The sequence below is a fragment of the Chiloscyllium plagiosum genome, unplaced genomic scaffold, assembly GCF_037043375.1.
Source record: "Chiloscyllium plagiosum isolate Xiang-an unplaced genomic scaffold, Cpla_swu_hap1 HiC_scaffold_6, whole genome shotgun sequence".
NCBI lineage: Eukaryota > Metazoa > Chordata > Chondrichthyes > Orectolobiformes > Hemiscylliidae > Chiloscyllium > Chiloscyllium plagiosum.
In genome coordinates this window covers 50019662-50040278 of record NW_028270144.1, presented here as the reverse complement: position 1 = coordinate 50040278, position 20617 = coordinate 50019662, and the positions used below count along the sequence as shown (strand labels likewise).

At 42.6% G+C, this 20617-nt stretch overlaps 1 protein-coding gene across 1 annotated transcript in view; it reads right to left on the bottom strand.

The window, feature by feature from the left end:
• Window positions 1-3423: 3423 nt before the first annotated feature.
• Window positions 3424-20617, bottom strand: part of LOC148149760 (uncharacterized) — a 73095-nt gene continuing 55901 nt past the window's right edge. Inside the window, exons 5-6 of the mRNA XM_087988541.1 lie at window positions 14860-14963; window positions 3424-3600 (exon numbers count right to left, since the gene is read on the bottom strand). Of these exons, the coding sequence (XP_087844667.1) occupies window positions 3424-3600; window positions 14860-14963 (281 nt within the window). The remainder of the gene's footprint in view (window positions 3601-14859; window positions 14964-20617) is intronic.

The window sequence follows — 20617 nt, the reverse complement described above, 5'->3', positions numbered from 1 at the left end:
TTATTTCTGCATGGCTCCTGAGGTTTGCCCATGGTGGATACATTGACATGCTCAGCTATGGGTTTCATGAGTTGGAATTGAGTTGGCAGAGGGGCTAAAAGGGCCAGGGTGATGTGCACAAGGCCACAGATTGTCAGAGGAGGTTTCAGGTGACTTTAGGGATGGGTAGAGGGCTATATGGTTATGAGGGGCCATAGAGTTTGGGTAAAGGACATTAGTGGCAGGGGATGTTTGATATCCATGGCATGGTATTGATGTAATGAACTGGCATGGGTTATCATTGATAGGATGTGTGATCTATGGGATGGAGTAAGACATTTTGGGGTATGGGCCAGAGTAATATTTTTTAGTTTACTTATTAAACTGCAGTACAGCACCAGTGCTGGGAGGCAGGACTTGCACCCACTTGCATCTGCAGCTTCCATTCTTGGTTGCCCAGCTTACATCCCATGGATCTCTGCTGCTTTGAGACAAAAATCTAGCTTTCCTTGGTACCTTTTACTGGTTTCAGATTATATTGCAGGGAAATGTAGCATTTCTGCACTCGCAACCCTGGAATAAAAATTGGTAACTGTCAATTATTAAAATTAAATCTGAAATTGAGATCTGAGAATGTTATAGAAGAAAATAGCACAGTACAGGCCCTTCAGCCCTCGATGTTGCGCCGATCCAAGCCCACCTAACCTACACTAGCCCACTATCCTCCATATGCCTATCCAATGCCCGCTTAAATGCCCATAATGAGGGAGAGTCCACCACTGCTACTGGCAGGGCATTCCATGAACTCACGACTCGCTGAGTAAAGAACCTACCCCTAACATCTGTCCTATACCTACCCCCCCTTAATTTAAAGCTATGCCCCCTTGTAATAGCTGACTCCATACTTGGAAAAAGATTCTCACTGTCAACCCTATCTAAACCCCTAATCATCTTGTTCACCTCTATCAAGTCACCCCTAAACCTTCTTTTCTCCAATGAAAACAACCCCAAGTGCCTCAGCCTTTCCTCATACGATCTTCCTACCATACCAGGCAACATCCTGGTAAACCTCCTCTGCACCCATTCCAGTGCCTCCACATCCTTCCGATAGTATGGGGACCAAAACTGCACACAATACTCCAGATGTGGCCGCACCAGAGTCTTATACAACTGCAACATGACCTCAGGACTCCGGAACTCCATTCCTCTACCAATAAAAGCCAGTACGCCATATGCCTTCTTCACCGCACTATTTACCTGGGTGGCAACTTTCAAAGATCTGTGTACATGGACAACAAGATCCCTCTGCTCATCCACACTACCAAGTATCCGACCATTAGCCCAGTAGCCCATCTTTTTGTTACTCTTACCAAAGTGAATCACTTCACACTTAGCTACATTGAACTCCATTTGCCACCTTTCTGCCCAGCTCTGCAGCTTATTTATATCCCGCTGTAACCTGCCACATCCTTCCTCACTGTCTACAACTCCTCCTACAACAATAATGTTCTAACTACCTGGATACAATATTCTAGTTTGGTGCATGTACACTAATCCTTTTCTTCAGTATTTACGAATGAGAGGAACCGTATTGTTGAAGAGGAGAGTGTAAAACGGACTGGTAAGCTAGAGGAGATACATGTTAGGAAGGAAGATGTGTTGGACATTTTGAACAACTTGAGGATAGACAAGTCCCCCGGGCCTGATGGGATATATCCTAGGATTATGTGGGAAGCAAGAGAGGAAATTGCAGTACCGTTGGCAATGATCTTTTCATCTTCACTGTCAACAGGGGTGGTAACAGGGGACTGGAGAGTGGCGAATGTTGTGCCCCTGTTCAAAAAAGGGAATAGGGATAACCCCAGGAATTACAGGCCAGTTAGTCTTACTTCGGTGGTAAGCAAAGTAATGGAAAGGGTACTGAGGGATAGGATTTATGAGTATCTGGAAAGGCACTGCTTGATTAGGGACAGCCAGCACGGATTTGAGAAGGGTAGGTCTTGCCTTACAAGTCTGATTGAATTCTTTGAGGAGGTGACCAAGCATGTGGATGAGGGTAGAGCAGTGGATGTAGTATACATGGATTTTAGTAAGGCATTTGATAAGGTTCCCCATGGTAGGCTTATGCGGAAAGTCAGGAGGCATGGGATAGAGGGAAATTTGGCCAGTTGGATAGAAAACTGGCTAACCGGTCGAAGTCAGAGAGTGGTGGTAGATGGTAAATATTCAGCCTGGAGCCCAGTTACAAGTGGAGTTCCGCAGGGATCAGTTCTGGGTCCTCTGCTGTTCGTAATTTTTATTAATGACTTGGATGAGGGAGTCGAAGGGTGGGTCAGTAAATTTGCAGATGATCGAAGATTGGTGGAGTTGTGGATAGTGAGGAGGGCTGTTGTCGGCTGCAAAGGGACTTGGATATGATGCAGAGCTGGGCTGAGGAGTGGCAGATGGAGTTCAACCCTGCCAAGTGTGAGGTTGTCCATTTTGGAAGGACAAATAAGAATGCGGAATACAGGGTTAACGGTAGGGTTCTTAGTGAGGTGGAGGAACAGAGGGATCTTGGGGTCTATGTTCATAGGTCTTTGAAAGTTGCCACTCAGGTGGATAGAGCTTGTAAGAAGGCCTATGGTGTATTAGCATTCATTAGCAGAGGGATTGAATTCAAGAGTCGTGAAGTGATATTGCAACTGTACAGGACTTTGGTTAGGCCACATTTGGAGTACTGTGTGCAGTTCTGGTCGCCTCACTTTAGGAAAGATGTGGAAGCTTTGGAGAGGGTGCAGAGAAGATTTACCAGGATGTTGCCTGGAATGGAGAATAGGTCGTACGAGGATAGGTTGAGAGTGCTAGGCCTTTTCTCATTGGAACTGCGAAGGATGAGGGGTGACTTGATAGAGGTTTATAAGATGATCAGAGGAATAGATAGAGTAGACAGTCAGAAACTTTTTCCCCGGGTACAACAGAGTGTTACAAGGGGACATAAATTTAAGGTGAAGGGTGGAAGGTATAGGGGAGATGTCAGGGGTAGGTTCTTTACCCAGAGAGTGGTGGGGGCATGGAATGCGCTGACTGTGGGAGTGGTAGAGTCAGAATCTTTGGTGACCTTTAAGCGGCAATTGGATAGGTACATGGACAGGTGCTTAAGCTAGGACAAATGTTCGGCACAACATCGTGGGCCGAAGGGCCTGTTCTGTGCTGTATTGTTCTATGTTCTACGTTTATTGTTAATACAAATTCATTGGCTGTGACTCACCAATATGTGGGAGGTGTGTTTAGGGTGATGGAATGTGAGCCAGTTATTTTGAAAAAAAAAACTCTCATCAATATCCATCTGTATCCAGTGTCTAGGAAATTAATGTTTTGTTTGTGTTTCACATATCTGCATAGATAAAATGCTAAATGACTTGCCCAGTAAAGATTGAATATCTGTTTGAAGCATCACCAACCTCATTTTGTGGCTTTTTCTGAAGATATATTCATGACGTCATTACCATGTCCTGAATTTGATTGATCAGTCTTTGCCATGGCAGAGCTGTCTCTTTCTCTTTCAGGTTTTGTTATTCGACATTTATCATCATCTACTGGAGAGACCTCCCAGACATCACCATTTTTCGTTTCTGCAAACTATAAACAAATTTAAATATAACACAGGAGCTAGTTGAAAAATGAGGTTAATACTGATCAAAGTAAATTTTAATTGCAAGGCTGTGTGGTAGATTTTGACAAGCTGACATTGCCAATAGCATACCTGACACATTTTGTGGGTGGGTCTCATTAAACATGTATGTGGCAAGCATCATACATTTAAGTTCTATAGATGGAATTAAAAATGTCTCAATTTTTTAAACTCTGAACTTTTACATTTTTTTCAGCCATTTTTATAATGTTCTTTGTACATTACTGTAATTTCCTCTCAGATTTTAAAAGAGAACATATGAAATTGATCTGCAATACCAATTAAATAAAATGTACCGTAACACAAATTATTATGTAGAGTACAGAATAGAACTGAAGTCCATGTACACAACATCAACTGCTCTTGATGAATCCATGTTGACTATTTCCAATCAAATTGATGCTTGCTAAATGATTATAAATCCTACTTCTTATAATCCTTTCCAAAACGTTTCCTACAACAAACACAATTATATTCAAGATAATTCTTAAAAAAGCCTCATTGATATAAATTTTAGAAGAATCACCTATACATCTGGAGCAAACTTACAGTTGACATTGTGGGAAGCTAAGTAAGTGATTGTTGAGCTCCTTGCTGAGATATTTGTATCATCGATAGCTACAGGTGAGATGCCAGAAGACTGGAGGTTCGCTAACATAGTGCTACTATTTAAGAAAGGTGGTAAGGAAAAGTCCATCAGGAAGTGGTAAGCACATGGTATCCTCAAGACAGATTGCCTGTCCTTTAGTTAGTTCCTTAATGTATTGGTCCAGAAAACCATCCCTATACAATGCATGAAGTCCTCTTTTACATCCTAAAAATGGTCTATCCCATCCTTCGTTATCTACCCTGTCTAGTCAAAGAACAAAGAACAAAGAAAATTTACAGCCCATGAACAGGCCCTTTGGCCCACCAAGCCTGAGCCAATCCAAATGTACTGTCTAAACCTGTCGGTCAATTCCTATGCATCAGTATTCCTCTACTCCCCACCTACTCATGCATTTATCCAGACACATCTTAAATGAATTTACCGTGCCTGCCCCTACCACCTCTGCTGACAACGTGTTCCAAACACCCACCACCCTCTGTGTGAAGTATTTGCCGCATGTATCCCCCTTAAACTTTCCACCTCTCACCTTGAAAGCATGGCCTCTCGTTATTGAATCCTTCATCCTGGGAAAAAGCTTGTCTCTATCCACCCTGTCTATACCCTTCATGATTTTATAAACCTCTATCAGGTCCCCCCTCAATCTCCTTTATTCTAATGAAAATAAACCTAACCTACTCAACCTTTCTTCATAGCTAGCACCTTCCATACCAGGCAACATCCTCATAAACCTTCTCTGCACCCTTTCCAAAGCGTCCACATCCTTTTGGTAATGTGGCGACCAGAACTGTACACAGTATTCTAAATGCAGCTAAACCAATGTCTTGTACAATTTTAACATGATTTGCCAACAATACCCCGTCCAATGAAGGCAAGCATACTGTATGCCTTCTTGATCCCTCTATCCACCTGTGCAGCAACCTTCAAGGTACAATGAACCTGCACTCCCAGATCTCTCTGCCCATCAACTTTTCCCAAGGCTCTTCTTTTCATTGCATAATTCGCTCTAGAATTAGTCTTGTCTAAATGCATCACCTCACATTTGTCTGGATTGAAATCCATCTGCCACTTTTCCGCCCAACTCTCCAGTCTATCTATATCCTCCTGTATTCTCTGACAGTCCGCTCTACTTTCTGCTACTCCATCAATCTTCGTGTCATCTGCAAACTTGCTGATCATACCAACAGTGCCCTCTTCCAGATCATTTATGTATATTACAAACAACAGTGCCCCCAACACTGAAGCCTGTGGAACACCACTGATCACCTTTCTCCACTTCGAGAAACTCCCTTCAACTACTACTCTCTGTCTCCTGCTGCTCAACCAGTTCTTTATCCACCTAGCTAGAACACCCTGCATACCATATGACTTCACTTTCTCCATTAGTCTACCATGGGGAACCTTATCAAACGCCTTACTAAAGTCCATGTATATGACAACAACAGCCCTTCCTTCATCTATCAACTTGGTCACTTTCTCGAAGAACTCTATTAAGTTGGTAAGGCACAAAACCATATTGCCTATCAGTGATAAGCCCAATCTTTTCTAAATATAAATAGATCCTATCCCTCAGTACCTTCTCCAGCAACTTTCCCACCACCGATGTCGGCCTCACTGCTCTGTAGTTACCCGGAACATCCCTGCTACTCTTCTTGTACAGGGAGACAACATAAGCAACCCTCCAGTCCTCTGGCACCACACCTGTATTTAAGGATGCCCCAAAAATATCTGTCAGGGCCCCAGCTATTTCCTCTCTCACCTCCCTCAGCAACCTGGGATAAATCCCATTCAGTCCTGGGGATTTGTCCACCTCAATAATCTCTACCCAACACATCTTCCCTACTTATGTCAACGTGATCCAGACTAATCAAACTTTTATCTCTAATCTCAACATTCATCATGTTCCTCTCCTCAGTGAACACTGATGCAAAGTAATCATTCAGAATCTCACCCATTCGCTCAGATTTGACACACAGCCTTCCTTCCTTATCCTTTAGTGGACCAATCCTTTCTCTAGTTACCGACTTGCTCCTAATATAAAAATAAAATGCTTTGGGATTCTCCTTAATTCTGCTCACTAAAGCTATTTCATGACCCCTTTTAGCCCGCTTGATTCCTCGTTTAAGACTGTCCTACTCTTCCGATATTCTTCCATGGCCTGCTCTGTTCTTAGCTGTCTCGACCTTATGTACGCTTCCCTTTTCCTCTTGGCTAGTCGTACAATTTCTCCTGTTATCCACGGTTCACAAATCTTGCCCTTCCTATCCTTTGCCTTCAACGGGACATGCGTATCTTGCACTATCTTTAACCCATCTTTGAAAGCCTCCCAAATCTCAAATGTGGACTTCCCTTCAAATAGCTGTGTCCAATCCACATTTCCAAGCTCCTGCCTAATTTTGATATAATTGGCCTTGGCCCAGTTTAGTACTCTTCCCTTAGGACCACTCTCTTCTTTATCTACGAGTATTCTAAAACTTGCAGAATTGTGGTCACTGTTCCCAAAGAAACCCCCTACCGCAATTTCTACCACCTGTCCTGGCTCGTTCCCCAGTACCAGGTCCCATATGGCCCCTTCCCTCGTTGGACTATTGACATACTGCTCTAGAAAACACTCCTGGACGCTTCTTACAAATTCTACCCCATCCAGAAGTTTTGACGTTAAGTGTATCCCAGTCAGTGTTGGGAAAATTAAAATCTCCCATCACCATTACCCTATTGCCTCTACATCTTTTCATAATCTGTTTACCTATTTGTTCTTCTACCTCATGCTTACTGTTGGGAGTCCTGTAATACAGCCCCAACAGTGTGACTGCACCTTTCTTATTTCTCAGCTCCACCCATAATACCTCACTACCCAAGACCTCCATAGTGTGCTCCTTTAGCACAGCCGTGATATCATCCTTGACCAGCAATGCAACTCCAACCCCCCTTTTACTTCCCTCCCTGTCTGAAGGGTCTATATCCTGGAACATTTAATTGGCAATCATTATGCTCTTCCTTCAACCAAGTCTCTGTGATTGCAATAACATCATACTCCCAGGCACCAATCCAAGCCCTAAGTTCATCTGCCTTACACACTATACTCCTTGCATTAAAGTAGATGCATTTCATGCCACCAGTTTTTTTGCGCTCGTTGGAGGCTGAGGGGTGACCTTATAGAGGTTTAGAAAATTACGAGGGGTATGGATAGGATAAATAGACAAAGTCTTTTCCCTGGGGTCGGGGAGTCCAGAACTAGAGGGCATAGGTTTAGGGTGAGAGGGGAAAGATATTAAAGAGACCTAAGGGCAAACCTTTCACGCAGAGGGTGGTACGTGTATGGAATGAGCTGCCAGAGGGTGTAGTGGAGCCTGGTACAATTGCAACATTTAAAAGACATTTGGATGGGTATATGAATAGGAAGGGTTTGGAGGGATATTGGCCGGATGCTGGCAGGTGGGACTAGATTGGGTTGGGATATCTGGTCGACATGACGGGTTGGACCGAAGGGTCTGTTTCCATGCTGGACATCTCTATGACTCTGTCTATGACTCTATAAATTGGGAGAGGGGAGCATGCAGCAGGACCCGGGTGTCCTTGGGGATCAGTTGCTGAAGATATGCGTATAGGTACAACAGACACTAAAGAAGGCAAATGGTATGTTGGCCTTCATTAGTGAGAGGTTTCAAGTTCAGGAGCAGGGATGTGTTGTTGCAGTTATACAGGGCCTTGGTGAGGTCACACCTGGAATATTGTGTGCAGTTTGCTCTCGTTATCTGAGGAAGGATGCTCTTGCTCTCAAGGGAGTGCAGCCGAAGGTTTCCCAGGCTGATCCCAGGGATGGTGGGACTGATGTGTGAGGAGAGGTCGACTAGGTTAGGATAGTTTTCACTGGAGTTCTGATGAATGAGGGGGGAGCTCAAAGACTTATAAAATTTAACAGGACTAGACAGGGTAGATGCAGACAGGACGTTCCTGATGGCGGGTGCATCCAGAACCAGGGGTCACAGTCTGAGGATTCGGGTAGACCATTTAGGATGGAGATGAGGAGACATTTATTTTTCAACCAAATAGCGGTGAGCCTGTGGAATTCGTTACCGCAGGAAGGAGTTGATGTATTCAAGAGGTGGTGAGATATAGCACTTGGGGTGAATGGGATCAAAGGTTATGGGGAAAAAGCAGGGTTAGGTATTGAGTTGGACAATCAGCCATGATCGTGATGAATGGGGGAGCAGGCTTGAAGGGCTGAATGGCCTCCTCCTGATCCTCAATGTTTATGTTTCTATCAGATGTAGGAGCGGAAGTAGGCCATTTGGCCCATTGAGTCTGCTCTTCCATTTAATGAGATCTGATAAACCTGAAATTCAGTTTCCTGCTATTTCGATTTAAGCCTTGATTCCCACACTGAGTAAAATATCTGTATCTCAGCCTTGAATATGCTTAACAACCCTTGAATAGACTTACAGCCATCTGTAGTTAGTAATTCCCCAGGCTTACTACTCTGAGAGAAAAGAATTGTTCCTCACCTCTGTCATAAAATTGCAACCTCTTATTCTGAGATTACATGCCCTGCTCCTAAACTCCCTCATTGGAGAACAACGTTGCACATCTACCTGGTTAAATCCCCTAAGAATCTTGTTAGTTTCAATAAGGTCACCTCTCATTCTTCTAAACTCCAATGAGTTCAGGCTGAACCTGCTCAACCCCTCCTCAGAAGACAGTTCTTCCTCTGTACTTTGTATTAACCTTCTCTGGACTGTTTCCATGCCAGTATACCTTTCCTGAGATAAGGCAGAGAAAACTGTTCACTGTGTCTGACCAGGGTCTTGTACATTTTTACATATTTCATGTCATATTTTATGGGCAGCACGGTGGTACAGTGGTTAGCACTGCTGTCTCACAGCGCCAGAGACCTGGGTTCAATTCCCGCCTCAGACGACTCTCTGTGTGGCGTTTGCACATTCTCCCCGTGTCTGCGTGGGTTTCCTCCCACAATCCAAAAATGTGCAGGTTAGGTGAATTGGCCATGCTAAATTGCCCGCAGTGTTAGGTGAAGGGGTAAATGTAGGGGAATGGGTCTGGGTGGGTTGCGCTTCGGCAGGTCGGTGTGGACTTGTTGGGCTGAAGGGCCTGTTTCCACACTGTATCTAATCTAATCTAATCTACTCTCTGACTACTCTTCCCCTTCATTAATGCTTTCTTCATAATTCTTACAGTCTCCAGTCTCCACCTCACTGCCTACTTGTTCTGTCTTCTGGTTCCCAGCCCCCTGCCACATTAGTTTAAAAACTCCCCAACAGTAGTAGCAATCCTGTTAGAATTTTGTAGGTTTCAGAAATAAGGTGGGTGAACTTAAGGTGTGGATAGGTACCTGGGACTACGATGTTGTGGCCATCACGGAAACGTGGATAGAAGAGGGACAGGAATGGTTGTTGGAGGTTCCTGGTTACAGATGTTTCAGTAAGATTAGGGAGGGTGGTAAAAAAGGAGGGGGGGGTGGTGTTGCTAATTCGAACTGGTATAACGGCTGCAGAAAGGCAGTTCGAGGGGGATCTGCCTTTGGAGGTAGTATGGGCTGAAGTCAGAAATAGGAAAGGTGCGGTCACCTTGTTGGGTGTTTACTATAGGCCCCCCAATAGCAGCAGAGATGTGGAGAAACAGATTGGGAAACAGATTTTGGAAAGGTGCAGAAGCCACAGGGTAGTAGTCATGGGCGATTTCAACTTCCCAAATATTGATTGGAAGCTCTTTAGATCAAGTGGATTGGACGGGGCGGTGTTTGTGCAGTGTGTCCAGGAAGCTTTTCTAACTCAGTATGTAGATTGACCGACCAGAGGGGAGGCCATATTGGATTTGGAACTCGGTAACGAACCAGGACAAGTGGTGGGCTTATTAGTGGGTGAACATTTTGGTGATGGTGACCACAATTCTGTGACTTTCACCTTGGTTATGGAGAGAGATAGGTGCGTGCAACAGGGTAGGTTTTACAATTGGAGGAAGGGTAAATACGATGCTGTAAGACAGGATCTGAGGAGCATAAGTTGGGAGCATAGACTGTCAGGGAAGGATGTCGTGGAAATGTGGAACTTTTTCAAGCAACAGATACGACATGTCCTTGATATGTATGTACCTGTCAGGCAGGAAAGAGATGGTCGTGTGAGGGAACCTTGGTTGACGAGGGAGGTTGAATGTCTTGTAAAGAGGAAGAAGGAGGCTTACATAAGGTTGAAGAAACAAGGTTCAGACAGAGCGATGGAGGGATACAGGATAGCCAGAAGGGAGCTGAAGAAAGGGATTAGGAGAGCTAAGAGAGGGCATGAAAAATCTTTGGTGGATAGGATCAAGGATAACCCCAAGGCATTTTATGCGTATGTGAGAAACATGAGAATGACGAGAATGAGGGTAGGTCCGATCAAGGACAGTAGTGGGAGACTGTGTATTGAGTCGGAAGAGATAGGAGAGGTCTTCAATGAGTACTTTTCTTCAGTATTTACAAACGAGAGGGACCGTATTGTTGAAGAGGAGAATGTGAAACGGACTGGTAAGTTAGAAGAGATACTTGTTAGGAAGGAAGATGTGTTGGGCATTTTGAACAACTTGAGTATAGACAAGCCCCCCGGGCCTGATGGGATATATCCTAGGATTATGTGGGAAGCAAGAGAGGAAATTGCAGAGCCGTTGGCAATGATCTTTTCATCTTCACTGTCAACAGGGGTGGTACCAGGGGACTGGAGAGTGGCGAATGTTGTGCCCCTGTTCAAAACAGGGAATAGGGATAACCCCAGGAATTACAGGCCAGTTAGTCTTACTTCGGTGGTAGGCAAAGTAATGGAAAAGGTACTGAGGGATAGGATTTATGAGTATCTGGAAAGACACTGCTTGATTAGGGACAGCCAGCACGGATTTGAGAAGGGTAGGTCTTGCCTTACAAGTCTGATTGAATTCTTTGAGGAGGTGACCAAGCATGTGGATGAGGGTAGAGCAGTGGATGTAGTGTACAATAGATTTTAGTAAGGCATTTGATAAGGTTCCCCATGGTAGGCTTATGCGGAAAGTCAGGAGGCATGGGATAGAGGGAAATTTGGCCAGTTGGATAGAAAACTGGCTAACCGGTCGAAGTCAGAGAGTGGTGATAGATGGTAAATATTCAGCCTGGAGCCCAGTTACAAGTGGAGTTCCGCAGGGATCAGTTCTGGGTCCTCTGCTGTTTGTAATTTTTATTAATGACTTGGAAGAGGGAGTCGAAGGGTAGGTCAGTAAATTTGCAGATGATCGAAGATTGGTGGAGTTGTGGATAGTGAGGAGGGCTGTTGTCGGCTGCAAAGAGACTTAGATATGTTCCTGAGCTGGGCTGAGGAGTGGCATATGGAGTTCAACCCTGTCAAGTGTGAGGTTGTCCACTTTGGAAGGACAAATAAGAATGCGGAATAGAGGGTTAACGGTAGGGTTCTTAGCAAGGTGGAGGAGCAGAGGGATCTTAGGGTCTATGTTCATAGATCTTTGAAAGTTGCCACTCAGGTGGATAGAGCTTGTAAGAAGGCCTATGGTGTATTAGCGTTCATTAGCAGAGGGATTGAATTCAAGAGCCCTGAAGTGATGTTGCAGCTGTACAGGACCTTGGTTAGGCCACATTTGGAGTACTGTGTGCAGTTCTGGTCGCCTCACTTTAGGAAAGATGTGGAAGCTTTGGAGAGGGTGCAGAGAAGATTTACCAGGATGTTGCCTGGAATGGAGAATAGGTCGTACGAGGATAGCTTGAGAGTGCTAGGCCTTTTCTCATTGGAACGGCGAAGGATGAGGGGTGACTTGATAGAGGTTTATAAGATGATCAGAGGAATAGATAGAGTAGACAATCAGAAACTTTTTCCCCGGGTACAACAGAGTGTTACAAGGGGACATAAATTTAAGGTGAAGGGTGGAAGGTATAGGGGGGATGTCAGGGGTAGGTTCTTTACCCAGAGAGTGGTGGGGGCATGGAATGCACTGCCTGTGGGAGTGGTAGAGTCAGAATCATTGGCAACCTTTAAGCGGCAATTGGATAGGGACATGGATAGGTGCTTAAGCTAGGACAAATGTCTGGCACAACATTGTGGGCCGAAGGGCCTGTTCTGTGCTGTATTGTTCTATGTTCTATGTTCTATTTCTATGATTCCCCCCTCAACCTTCTGAACTCTAGTGAGGAGAATGCTAACTGATCCAGTCCTCCTCATCCATCGGTTCTGCCACTCAGAAATTAGTCTGGTAAACCTTTGTTGCACTCTCTCAATAGTCAGAACATGCTTCCTCAGATAATGTGGCCAAACCTGCATACAATACTCCAGTGCAGAATCAGCAAGGCTCTGTAAAATTGATGTAAGACATCCATGTTCCTAATCTTGCCTCTTCACCATCTGCTGCACCTTCCTGCTTACATTCAGCAATTGATGTACAAGGACAAGAATGTAACACTGCACTTTCCCAATCTATCACCATTCAATTAATAATTTGCATTACTGTTTTTGCGACAGATGTGGATAGCCTCATAAATTACCACAATATGCTTCATTTGCCACGCATTTGCCCTCTCACTCAACTTGTCCAAATCACACTGAAGGAGATCTGCATGGTGGTAATCAGCAGGAAGTTTCCTTATTCATCTTTGCCCTGACTCCATAAGATGTACCAATTCTGCAGTCAACATTGAGAGTAAGGCAATGTTGGAACAAGAACTATCCAGGGATGATAGGAAAGAATCTGGGACATTGTCTTGAGGTTGATTTGTTGAGCCCCCAGGCTATTGCTTGATTAGTCTGTAGGCCAGCTCTTCCACTTTCGCATAAGCTCCAAGATATTTGTAAGAGGAATAATACAAGGCAGTGTATAACTTTGTCATTTTCAATGCCTTTATGGATAGGTCATGCTGGGCCATCCATTCTTCATCCACTTTCTCATAGCAGTTTGGTACAACTGAGTTGCTTGATATCCGATATGAAACCACAGTGCAGTGTGTCTGGAACCATTTATTAACCAGACCAGCTAAGGACTGCAGATTTTCTTTTCCATAGGATTTTAGAGAACCAGATGAGTTTTCATCACAATAGTTATAATTGCAGGACCTTCAAAGATGGTTATAGTCATCTCTACAATAAGATATGTAGCATGTTTTGGATAGGGGACGTGTTCATGTTAAACCTCTTCCTAGACACAGGCTGTGAGAGCTAATTGTCATGAATAAAGAAAGCCAACCCAAAGCCTATTTGTGTTTATTTATTCATGGAACAAAAGCATCACGGGTAGGCTAGCATTTATTGCCCATCTTTAATCGCCCAGAGGACTGTTAAGAGTCAACCATTTTGCTGTGGGTCTGGAGTCACATATAGGATAGCTGATTTCCTTACGTAAAAGTCATTAGTGAACGAGATGGGATTTAAAACAATCAACAATGGCTATAGATATTTTCTAACCAATATATTGAGAAATGTTATTATGCATCGCTCAAGCAGGTGGAACCTGAACCGAAGTTTTCTGCCCAGAGTATCATTGCATCACAAGAGCCATCAAAAGCAGCTTTACAATTGCCTTTACATTGCTTTTTAGATCCAGAACATTTAGTTATGTCAACTTTCACTATCTGCCATGATTGGGCTCTCACCCATATCCCCAGAATATTAGCCTGGGACTCTGGATAAATAGTTCAGTAACATTACCACCACACCACACCTGCCTCACAGTTTTCACAAAAGACAGCTAATTTTTATACAAAGAGAAAGAAAGAGAAAGAGACAGTGCAACCACAGCTGCGAAGAGAAGGTAAAGATCTTATTTGGTGTCCATAACCAAAGCAGGATGCTATGGATACCAGTTTTTTGTTCAAAAAGAAGGCTAAGACACTTTAGAAGGTTTAAGGAACAAGGAGGTGCTGAGGTACACATTGCTGGTGGAAGTAAATTTGGTATATACAGATTGAGTGGAATGATTTTTCAAGGACACTAGAAGAACTGACCTGGTGTGGTAGAGAAAGGTAAGCCTGCTGCCAAGTTGGAAGTAACTTGGAACATAGGATTGTAATGTAATATATCTGCCATAAGTGGGATGAACAGTTAAAGGATTTGTTAAGATATATCTCAATTGCCTTAATTAATTAACGCAAAAGTACTGGTATATTGGTTGCCTCTTAAAGAATGCATGAATATATGATCTATACTTATTTTAGTTTGCTTTTTACTGTAATAGTCTTAAAATATGAAATCTGACACCTTGGATCATTTCTGGCAGTTGCTGTACATTAATCTTTGTTTCAGAGTTATCAGTTTGTAAGGACATCATAACTCAAATCAAAACTTATAAATGTATTGATTCAAATTACATCAGTTTCCACAGTGTGATCTGAAGCTGCATCTCTACACTTATAAATTAGACTTCTGAAAGATTACTGCAATTATATTGATTAAACTTGGAAGCAATGTAACCTGTGAGGATGATAGTGGAGAACTTGAAAAAGACAGTCAATATGGTGGAGTTTGTGGATAGCTGGCTGGTTAATTAATTTTCAAAATTGTCCAGAGTCAGATACTTATAGTCTCTGTCTTTTCTCATATGTGAACACAAGTTGTCATCTCACTGCTGATTTTTAATGCAATACCTTCAGTTCTCTAACTACTTTTTTCACAGGTATCTTCAGAGATTTATCAGCTCTAGCCATTAAACGTCGATTAAGTTCCTCTTCCATGATTTCAGTCAAGCCTTCTATAAGAGAACCATATGAAAACAGATCAGAACATAAAGACTTAAAATTAAGTAGCTGTTGAATCAAATTACAACATGATTAGTTTATCCATTTATAATTCAAATTTATATAATGCAGCTGTTTTAAAAAAATGTTAAGTCTAATTTTAATAGGAACCCAATGAATTTGATTTAATTAATTAGGCAATTTAGTATGCTGCATTATCCTGTTCATTCAGATTCTAGTTTTTGCAGTAATCAATCTGGCAAGAAGATAATTTTCCATTACATTCCAGACTTGGTTTTGGAGCTGGTACCTTTGCATCTTTTGGGAACCAGGTTGTGAGCCAATCACCAGATAATAACCAACATGCAACCTGCTGTAGTATCTTATTTGTGTGACTTCTATTAATTGAATATTAATGGTGACAAACAAGGTGTTGATGGCCTGGATCAAGTCAATGGTAATGCTGCTGAATTTCAAGAGCAAGCAAGTAGTCACTTCCTTGTTAGAGATGGTCATCACCTAGCACTTGTATGGCACTAATGTTATTTGCCACTTAGAATCATACAAGCCCTACAGTGTGGAAACATACCATTTGGCCCATCATGTCTGCACCAACCTCCTGAAGAACATCCCACTCTATCCCCATAACCCTGCATTTACCATGTCTAACCCACCTGGTCTGCACATCCATGGACGCTATGGGTCAATTTAGCTTGGCCAATTTATCTAATCTGCACATCTTTGGGCTGTGGGAGGAAAGCAGAGGACTTGGCAGAAACTCATGAAGACACAGGGAGAACAAGCAAACTTGACAGAGACAGTCACCCAAGACTGGAATTGAACCTGGGTCCCTGACACTGTGAAACAGCAGTGCTAACCACTGAACCAACATGCATGTGGAAGAAACCTATTTTCAACTGTTTTAAACTGCATTTCCATAAAGCTAGTGACTGACAAGCAGTGGTTCAGAAGTAGTTTTTAGCTATGGTTTAATTACTAATTTAAATTGTAAATTGCATAGTGTAATAAATCTCTGTGTTGAAAGATTTCTGCTTCCGGTTTCAGGTCTTAAATCATGTGGACCTTAAATTGTTTGACAATCTGTTTCTATTTTCTGTTCATCTCTATCATTTTCTGTTCATTTTCTGTTCTGTTCATCTCTATCAAACTGCCCATTACATCCTTCTAAATAGTGATTCAAAGTAACCTTTTGGGTAGGTATTTCATAGTTGTGTATTGATTGAAAGTACAAAAATGCTTTAGCGGCTGTTTTAACAACAAGGTCAATTTGGCTGTCATAAAAGGAAGCCTTACGGCTAATTTATTTGATGTTCTGCAATGGTGCGTTGTAAGGATTCTCTTTCACAGCAGTTCTTGCTGTAGAACTGAGATTCAAAGTTGTCATTAACAACTATTCTGCAACAGGCCTTGATAAATCTACACAGAAAGATGCACTATCTCCACTGACTATCTTATGTCTGAAGGATAGATGGTTACTTGCTTTTTTTATTTGTTCATGGAATGTGGATGTCACTGGCTAGGTCAGCATTTGTTTTCTTTAGCTGCAGTCTTCAGTGTATGGGGATACCGACAGTGCTGTTAGAAAGGATTATTGTTGTTGGGAAGGGAGTTTGAGGATTGGAAATGGTGACCAAAATTTTCCATTTCTGGGCAGTGGCAAGAAAGTCAGGAAATTGAAGTGAAAATATTCCATTGTTCTTTTAAGGTTAAAACAACAATTTTGAATCTTACTAATGAGTGGTGACTATCTTATTTCTATTTATTTGCATCTTATTATTAGCTACTCTCACCTCATCTACATGCAGCTCGCAGATTTCATCTTCTTCCCTGAGAAACTAGACAGCACTATTTCCGGACATGGAAATTACATCCTTTCTACTACCCATTTACCCTTTTATGCTAACTACTATTTCAATCTCATATTCTCTCTTTGCCAGTCTTATTTGTTCAAATAAACTGGGGGTAGCAACTTGCTACTTGCTTCTCTGGGAATTCAGACAACTCTGTCTTCACCATAATCTCCAGAAATGGGTATTGCCAAACTACCAGCCTCACCACATTATCATGGCTGCTCTCAGACCCACTTATACACCACTTTAGCCCTTCAGACTTCATTCCGGAACTGAGGGACACCGGGTTTCTGCCAGGTCAGTATGCCCAAGCGACACACACATATTTCATTTATCTACAGGATGTATCTTATGGCTCTTGGCTTACTTTCTTAGCACTCAGTTACCTTGTGCTTATTTGAATGCTGCCAACATCTGTGCTTGCACTGCTTTTTAACAGATGTATAGGCAGGTTTCTTGTATAGTTAAAAATATTCAGCAGTTAAGGGGATAGATGTTTTGCTGTACGGCACCATAATATGCCAATGTTGCAACTGCAGTATGTGCCATCAACCTTTTTATGGCAAACATGCTACATATGATTGAATCAAATGGTCATGTGTGAAAGTCAAAGGGCACCAATCCTTAATCAGTCACAGGTTGTCACCATATCTAGTCAATTCAGTGCAGGGTTGGCCACAGTCATAGACACTTGGTTCTACCACAGTCTGGAGATCTATGTCCTTGCAGCTTGAAAATTGAGACAAGGTCTGTCCGACAGGTCACGTTAAACGAGTCTGGGGATAATAAGTATCTCAGATGTGGTGTTGTGGGGACACTAATCCAAGGATTGAGTCATTTTCAGTTGGGTAAGTTCTGCGGAGTGTGGTACAGTCAGTCCTGGAGGTTGGGCATTAATGGTCACAGCTCTTAATATGGAACAGCCAGTGGGGTCCTGGGGAAAATGGGAAGCTCAAATTTATGATTCAGGTTCATTGGGCTTGGTTGCTATGGGAATAATTATAGAGAAAGGGGCCAATTAAAGATCGAAGTGTGGAATGTGGAGTTCTGTAGAGGGTGTTGGGGGGGGGTTTTGTAGTGGGCGGCGGCATTTTTCATTCCACCTACTTTCAAAAACAGCACAGAACAGATATGTTCTTATCCAATATTAATTGTGTCAAATGATAGTGAATGCAACCAAAAAAGCAAGTTCCATTCATTGCAACAAATACTGTTAATATCAAGTTTTGAAACCAAATCAAGTAATGCAAGTACTTGGTTCATCACTTAAAGAAAGGCAAATCAGAAGCAGAAACAAAAACAGAAATTGCTGGAAAAGTTCAGCAGGTCTGGCAGCATCTGTGAAGAGAAATCAGAGTTAACATTTCAGATCCAATGACCCTTCCTCAGATTTCTCTTCATAGAGTTCTGAGGAAGGGTCACTGGACCCAAAACGCTAACTCTGATTTCTCTTCACAGATGCTGCCAGACCTGCTGAACTTTTCCAGCAATTTCTGTTTTTGTTTCTGATTTACAGCATCTACAGTTCTTTCAGTTTTTAAATCAAGAACAGGAATAGGTCATTCAGTCCCTGAACTTGTTCAACTAAAAAATGAAATCATGGCTGATGTATGGCCTAACTCCATATACCTGCTTTCGGCTCACATTCCTTAACATGTTTACTTAAATTTATTTATCTCAGTTATAAAATTAAAAACTGATTTAGCATCCACTACCATTTGTGGAAGAGAGTTCCAAACTCCTATCACCCTTTGTGTAGAAGTGCTTAATGGCATCTCTCCTAAAAGGAATACCCAACCAGAAATAATTTATCTTTATCAACCCTGCCTTTTCCTGTTAATACCTTGAAGACTTTGATAACATCACTGCTTAACCTTCTGAATTATAAACACAGGCCTAACTTGTATAATCATGGAATCATACAGAACCCTTCAGCACTGTCAAAAATATACTATTACTTACATTAGGCCCACTTTATGACTCAAGTGCTCATCCAAGTTCTTTTTAAAGGTTGTGAGTTTTCCCCACTTGACAACTCCCTCAGGCAATGCATCCCAAACCCCTACTGCACTCTGGGTGAAAAGGTTTTCCTCAAAACCCCCTTTCACTTTAGACTTATATACCCTTGTTATTGACCGTTTGACTGAGGGAAGTGGCTGCTTTCTATTTACCATGACCATGCCATTCACAATCTTATACATCTCTATCAGGTTTCCCCCTGAACCATCTCTGCAGAAAACCTGAATTTTTCCAGCCTCTCTTCATTCCAGGCAACATCCTGGTGAATATACTTGTACTCCTCCGCAGCAACCACATTATTCCAATAGTGTGGTGACCATAACTACACAGAGTACTCTAGCAGTGGCCTAACATAAGTTCTTTATAGCTTTAACATAACCTCCTATCTTTGCTACTACTGATAGAAAAAAGCATCCCATATGCTTTCTTAATTATCCTATTAATCTGTCCTTTCACCTTCAGGGATCTGAGAACAAGCACCCATAGATTGCTTTATTCTGCTGAGTTTCCTGGTGTCCATTAAGTAATTCCTGGTCTTCTTCCTTCTTCCAAAGTGCATCAGTTCACAGTTATGAGGGTTACATTCCATCCGACATTGATCTACCCCTCTGACAAATCCATTTATAACCTCCTGTAACCTAACATCTTCCACCTCTCTGTCAACCACCCAGTCAATCGTTGTGTCATGTGCAAACTTACTTATCATCTCATATTCTTATCTACATTATTTATGGTTATCACAAACAATAGGAGATCCAGCGCTAATCCCAATGGCATGTAACTGCACACTGCACTCCAGTCACACAAACAGCCTTCCACTATCACCTTCTATCCTGCCAATTAAGCCAACTTTGGATTCAACTTGCCAAGTTACCCTGCATCTCTTGAGCCTTTACATTCTTTATCAGTTTCCTATGTGGGACATGTCAAAAGCCTTGCAGAAATCCAACAACACTGTTCTATCCTTCCCAAAACACTAAATCATATCCTCAAAAAAACTGACTCCATTTGCTAAGCATGACCTTTCTCTGACAAACCATATTGACCATCCCTACTCAAACCTTGTCTCTCTAAATGAAGACAATAGACAATAGACAACAGGTGCAGGAGTAGGCCATTCAGCCCTTTGAGCCTGCACCGCCATTCAATATGATCATGGCTGATCATTCCTAATCAGTATCCTCTTCCTGCCTTATCTCCATAACCCTTGATTCCACTATCCTTGAGAGCTCTATCCAACTCTTTCTTAAATGAATCCAGAGACTGGACCTCCACTGCCCTCTGGGGCAGAGCATTCCACACAGCCACCACTCTCTGGGTGAAGAAGTTTCTCCTCATCTCTGTCCTAAATGGTCTACCCCGTATTTTTAAGCTGTGTCCTCTGGTTTGGCACTCACCCATTAGCGGAAACATGTTTCCTGCTGCCAGAGTGTCCAATCCTTTCATAATCTTATATGTCTCAATCAGATCCCCTCTCAGTCTTCTAAACTCAAGGGTATACAAGCCCAGTCGCTTCAGTCTTTCAGTGTAAGGTAATCCCGCCATTCCAGGAATTGACCTTGTGAACCTACGCTGCACTCCCTCAATAGCCAGAGTGTCTTTCCTCAAATTTGGAGACCAGAACTGCACACAGTACTCCAGGTGTGATGTCACCTCTTTGCTTCTATACTCAATTCCTCTTGTTATGAAAGCCAGCATGCCTTCTTCACTACCTGCTGTACCTGCATGCTTGCCTTCATTGACTGGTGTACAAGAACACCCAGATCTCTCTGTACTGT